The sequence below is a fragment of the Cicer arietinum genome, chromosome 7 (genome assembly GCF_000331145.2).
Source record: "Cicer arietinum cultivar CDC Frontier isolate Library 1 chromosome 7, Cicar.CDCFrontier_v2.0, whole genome shotgun sequence".
NCBI lineage: Eukaryota > Viridiplantae > Streptophyta > Magnoliopsida > Fabales > Fabaceae > Cicer > Cicer arietinum.
This window is the reverse complement of record NC_021166.2, coordinates 10021595-10028094: the sequence shown is the minus strand read 5'-3', so window position 1 is coordinate 10028094 and position 6500 is coordinate 10021595. Positions and strand designations below refer to the sequence as shown.

At 32.7% G+C, this 6500-nt stretch overlaps 1 protein-coding gene across 1 annotated transcript in view; it reads right to left on the bottom strand.

The window, feature by feature from the left end:
- LOC101495646 (lysine-specific demethylase REF6-like) overlaps window positions 1-4636 on the bottom strand; it is an 8501-nt gene extending 3865 nt beyond the window's left edge. The window contains exons 1-6 of the mRNA XM_004515787.4: window positions 3534-4636; window positions 3115-3193; window positions 2469-2536; window positions 2206-2356; window positions 1117-1817; window positions 119-769 (exon numbers count right to left, since the gene is read on the bottom strand). Of these exons, the coding sequence (XP_004515844.1) occupies window positions 119-769; window positions 1117-1817; window positions 2206-2356; window positions 2469-2536; window positions 3115-3193; window positions 3534-4329 (2446 nt within the window). The 5' untranslated portion in view covers window positions 4330-4636. The remainder of the gene's footprint in view (window positions 1-118; window positions 770-1116; window positions 1818-2205; window positions 2357-2468; window positions 2537-3114; window positions 3194-3533) is intronic.
- Window positions 4637-6500: the final 1864 nt, after the last annotated feature.

Below are 6500 nucleotides of genomic sequence, written 5' to 3'. Positions count from 1 at the left end.
GGAAAGAGGCAGAGTTTTCACAACGAATCTGGGCAAGAAAAGAACATTGCAATGCAAAACATGTTTATTTAATGAAACATGAACTTAAGTGGAATAGTAAATTAATGAATTACCAGACCTGCATGGCATAGGAGCAATATATGTGCTCCTCCAAATGGGCGAAGTTGCCGCTCTGCTTCTGCAGCATGCTCTAGACAGAAGACATGCATCCTAGATGAGTCTTCATCACATGGCGGCACCAATGTTTTATTCTCAATCGGAATCACAGTCTTGCTCAACAAGGGCATTTCAGTATGAGTATCTTCGGAACAATTCAAGGTGGGATGAAATCCTTCCCTAGTATTTTTGAATGCTACCCCTGATGTGACGTCATAATCTTCTGACTTAACAGAGTAGTCAAAAGAACTCATAATGCGCTCAACTTTCTTATGCATATAATACTCATAATTGTTAATACTATTCACTGGACTAGCCTGGCAATCTTGAAAATGAGAAGGCAAACACGATTTCTCCTGGGATTTACTTTCTGATGGATGCTTCATTGTGTTCAAATCATTGCCATCAACTGCAATATCCGAGTCACCTTGATCGTCCTCGGAGTCGGACGAATTTCCATATGCCGAAGCCAACAATGCAAGAGCTGTGTTGCCTTTTTTTCTTTCAATATTTGAAGCTTCAATATAATTTTGATCAGCAATTTGTGTCCGTTGTTCAACAGATTCAACAGGAACATCATATAAATCATTTCTGGCATTCTGTTTTGTCCATCCTGCACGATGAAACAAAATATGTAACTAGATTTACCTTGGTCAAGGAAGATCGAAACAGACAATTTATATACAAAAAACTTTGGGGATATCATTGAAATTAAATGAGATATAATTGGCATTTAGATGCTTAAATGACCAAACTGCTATTTTCTCATGCACACCATAAAGGCTAGCCATAATGCATATAAGTTATAACTTCTCCCCTTTTACTCAAACAATTACATGGCAAGAACTCGCCAAAAATACAACAAACTACAATGGTGTGTGGCCAAATTAATGATAAAATGTGGAGATATCCAGAACCCAGTTTTACACTATAATATGAAACCAAATAAAAAGAACATGCCTGTATATGTGCTCTGCTTGGAAATATATGCATCTTCATGGGCAACAGTAAACATATTTCTAGCAACTCCAGAACCAACTATCGAATCATTAAAGAAGCTACAATCAGCTGACATAAGGTATCTAGCAGCTGGTTGTCTAGGCTGTACAATAGCTACACAGGAAAAACATAATATTCCACATGTAACACATGAGAATAGTCTCTGGTCTGATAACGCATCTCCTTGATTTGTATCATTTTCGATGTCTCTTTGCAGTGTTTTTGAACTTGAAGTACACGTGTCACCATTTTCACCGAATGAACACACCCTGTTCCTTTCACACAATGTAGCAAACTTTTCTTTTACAGAAGAAAAACCTTTTACTTTTTTTATTCCATGATTCCTGTTGAACACTAGATCATCTGAAATGAAACTTTTTGAGGAATTACTTCCCTCAGAATTGCACACGTTGAGAGAAAACTCAGTGTTCAATTTTAGTTGTTGAGATCCAACACGTAATTTTGTGCAAACAGATAAGTCATCAGAAGAGCTACGAGGAAGAAGTACTACAGAAGCTCCTTTGCCAAGTGCATGCAGTAGGTCGTTATTATGTAACACATCCCGTGCAAATAGTTCTTTAATTACAGTCTCTCCTACACCCTTTCTCTTCTTATCTTTAAGTCGAGAACTCCGTGGTCCAACGCTGATGCCTCCAGAGACTCTGTATGGACATTACAAGAATATTTACAGGGTGCATATAGTGAAAAGCTCATAATGTCAAACAGAATTATTGTATTTGTGTGCCATGATGAAATCATATTACTTAATATGCAATTCTAACTAAGGAAAACCCATAGAGTAATGGTAACTATCAATACCTAAATCAGAAATCATACATATATGTTAGGTTATATCCAGTATGATTAATCAGCATTTTTTAAACTTGCGGTATGGAATTAATCTGTATAAAGTTGATGAAATATTGCTTATAAATTTATAATTCAGCAATCTACTAAAATGAGTCTGGATCATTAAAAATTGTTATAATTGTTAGACATTGCATGACTCTGATACCCAGAAGAAAGAGACGCCAATGAGGAAAGACAAACCTAGAACATAGAGCAAGGCCAAGGTCATAAAGTAACTGGGAATGTGAAACCATGGGAGGGTAATTAATTGAAGCCCTCCGAATAGCAGCATCTTTAGCAACCTTCAACCATTCAGGTGTTGCAATGTTAGCTGCCTCTGCACAATTAAAACCTGCATGCATCCAATGGAATAGAAACATTCAACTATTGACACAAACAATTATCAAAAGCACACCCCATCGCCACACAAAAAATAAAAAAAAATTGGCATATTGGTGTCTCACCGTGACTGAATCCAGTGTGATAGGCTCTTGGAAATGTCACAACAAACTCCCCAGCATTTTGCACTAATCTGATTCAATGCAATTGAATATTGAGATTACAACTAGTATGAGGGTATAGCATCCTCTACAACAGATACAGAAACAAAAAAGGAAAACAGAGACAATATAAAGCAAGCCTGTCAAGTCTTCCTGCATCAGAAAAGGGAACCCCCCCTTGAAACTGCCCCAGTAAAGCACTGGAGAGAAGCCAGAAACATGTTCCTGGCCTATAGCAAATCTATAACGAAGGAGACTCAAAGTCAAACCAAAATCACAACAGAACACCATACAACCCTCACAGACTCAAAATTATGGTTTCTTTCTTTCAGCCAAAACCTTCAAATAAACTACTGCCGATAATCAGGCACGCAATGTAACCAATCAAATAATCACCAAGGAAAATAGCCAACCCACATTGTAAAAAAACAATGCAGCTGAACCTTTTGCCTCAGGGTTAAGTTCCAAGCAGGACCATACATTCCAAATTTCAACATAATTTAAACTCAAAATTGCTTTCTATAGAAAAAACTAAAAAAGCAACCGCAAAGCGAACAGCACCACAGACAACAAAAATTGGTAGCACATAAAAGTTCCCAAAATTTAGTACCTGCAGCATGGAATACCTGCCCCAACGAATACTTCAGGGGACATCACTGTAGTTTTCTCACCAAGAATAGCAAAAGTCACTGACGAACAGAAACAATACCCTAATAAATTTCTCATCATAAAACACAACAAAAAGGCACTTATGCCCTGTTTGGATAAACAAATGCTTATCATACAAACGTTTATATATAAGTTATTTATATAATAAAATAAAGTCATATCATTTTCCTATTTGCTATAAGTTGTATGGAGAGGTTATGAAAAAAAGCTAAAAATAGACATATCATAAGTTGTTTTCCTAAGTTCTGTCAAACAATCAATAGATAAACTCAAATAAGTCAATACAAAGTAAGCATTAGCACTAGCATTTAGCATTATGATTTAGCAACAGTTGAAAAAAGCAACGAGTAACAAACTAACCAAGAGGATTAATCTCTCCTCCATATCCATGAACTCTAACAACATCCTCAAAAGCAACAGCAGCATCTCTAGGAACACCATACCAAGTCTTAGAAGCACCCATATGAAGATAATTCAAACTATGCAAATCATGATCCTCAACATGCCAAGCAAACCAACTAAACAACATAGCAACATAAACCATAGGAGAAGTAACACCAGGTATCTCTTCTTTCATAAACCTCAACAATGACCCATTTGCCCTCGAAACCCCTCTCATATTCCAACCAGTTTCACCAACCGTTAAAACACCATCTCCACCATAACCACCGTCGTTTAACACTCCAAACGCAGAACCAGGCATGTCGTTTGCGTATTCAACTGAAAACGGTTTATCAGCAGTGACTTTCCAGTAAATAGTCTCAATTTCAAGAGGCGAAAGTTGAGAGAGTTTTTTCCCCTTTTTGAAGTAACTTTTCTCGAATGATTTTGCTTTAGCTTCGAATTCGCGGAGGGAATAGTGGTGACCGCTGTGCCATACCGGTCGTCGAACCGGTTGGGGTTTCCGTGGACAGAACCCGATCTGTTGTTGACGTGTTGTGAACCGGGGTTGAGACCGGTTCATGTTTGAAATTGCGGTTTTTTTAGAAGAAGGTGAAACCGGTGGAATGATTTTGCAGATTCCGTATTTTGAAGCTTCCTTTTCGATCTTGAAAATGTAACCGATTGGATCTTGAAACTCTGCTATGCTAGGTCGATACTCTGGCGCTACCGGAAGAGATTTTAGCCATGGAAAAACCTCTTCCGAATTCGCCATTGTTGTTGCCCTGTTTTTTTGTTACCAAACAGAGACTAACCCAAAATGAAACTAACTTTTTGCTCTTCAGATTCCATGCTTAGCGTTTTTATTTTATTAAAAAACAGTGAGACTTTATTGTGTGTGTGTGCTGGTTTTGGGATTTGGATATTTTAATCGAAATTTAATTAGTTAAATTAATATGTGGATTGCGGTTGTTTGGTTGCTCTGTTTTCGATGTTGTTGTTGTAATTACAGAGAGAGGTGAAAAGGGAAAATGGAGGCAGAGGAGTGACAGGGTGCGTTAGTTTAGTAGTTAGTGAGTGGGGTTTTTGTTGTGGGGTTTGTGATTAGTATAAAATGGACATTGTTTGTGTTGTTATTTACTAAGGTTGCCACTTTCGCTGTAATAATTTAATCCGTTTTGGGTCTGCGGAATATATAAATTGAGAGAAAACGGTGGGTGTTACTTTTGCATGCATCCCTGGCCTTCGGTTCTGCCGCTTGCTTCGCACTATGTTTATATTCTCTTCATTTTTATTCTTTGCTATGTCTTTGCACGTTCAATTCGGTTCTTCATTCATAGTATGTTTCGAAACACTTTTTTTCAAGAAGAATAATAATGATTTGGATTTAAAGGAGATGTACTTCTTACATTGATTTACGTCAATAAAATATTTACTTTTTTAATTTAAAAATTGTTTAATATAATATGATTTATTAAATGAATGTAAATGACGGGTAAAATATATTTATATTATTATTTTTAAATTCTAATTTTTTTTTTAATAGAGAATGGTTACTTTTTAAAAGGTATCGTTTAATAATTAAATTTTACACCGATATTTATAACGAATGTTGATCAATTTTAAAATTAGATAATTTTTTATGAGCAGTTTAATATAAATAAAATTCATTTTTAAATTAACATATTATTATGATAAAAAGCAAAAAATTCACAATAATTTATATTTATATAAAATATAAATTAAAGGATTAATTGAAAATAAAAACTTATCATAATAATAAATTATTTTAAAAAAACTCACACTAATTATTTAGAGAAAAAAAATAAGTCCAATTACATTTTAAAGAGTTAAATTTATTTATAATCAATTGAGAAATAATATTTTTTTGATGTAAATAATTAAATTATCAGAAAAAATTTATCTATATTATTTATAAATATTGAATCAACAATTTTTATTGTTGAAAAAGCTCTTTTCATTTCATTAAAAAGTAATCTATTTGTAAATGAAATATATACTGCAAAAATAATGTGAATAAATTTATCAATCAAACGATAATTTTTTACTTTTTATTTTATTTTTTTATTTCGGTTAATTTTGGCCAATAAACTCATTTGATGTAACTAATTATGAAAAATCTACTTAATCATTTATCTGGAACTTATTTTTTTGGATAGGCTGTATTAGAAGAGGCTTCGTCTCTGGTGTCCATTATTTCACAGTTTCATATTATTGATTCTAAAATTCAACTATAAGACTGAGTTGTTGAGTGGTTGTTAATTATAAGATTGAGTTAATAAAAGATTAATGAATTATGATTACATGTATGTGTAAAATTGATTCATAACGTCAATATATACCTTTTAAACTCTTTAAATTTAAAATAAATAAAAAAACACACACACATTTATTCTATTTAATTATGTTATTTCTAAAATATCAATTTTCAATAAATCTTTTATTCTTAAGAAATAAATTCTCAAGAAAGGGGAAATTTTTTAATATTTTGTAAAAAAGATAAAAATTAATTATTTTCAACTCAATTTTTCTAATTTTTCTAACAAAAACTAAAATTATTAATAAACATAAAATTATTGTACTCTAGAAACCACCTTCATTTTTTAAATTAATAATATATACCAAAGATACTACTACTGCCGTATTAGTCTTCTCGTATCTACCTTTATTACTCTTCCTCTCTTTCTTTTTTAAGGTACATATTAATTATGAAACAAATTATAACGTGGAGTTTGAAGTCGTGAGTTAATTATAATGTAATTTATTATATTTTTTAAGATAAAAAAAAAATTAATTTCTAATAACTATTGATAATACTTTTTAAAAATAGAAGTTAATTATTATTTCATTTTATTACATTATAGCAAACGATTTGATTGATATTAATTTGACAAGTTGAATTTTAATATATATATATATATATAT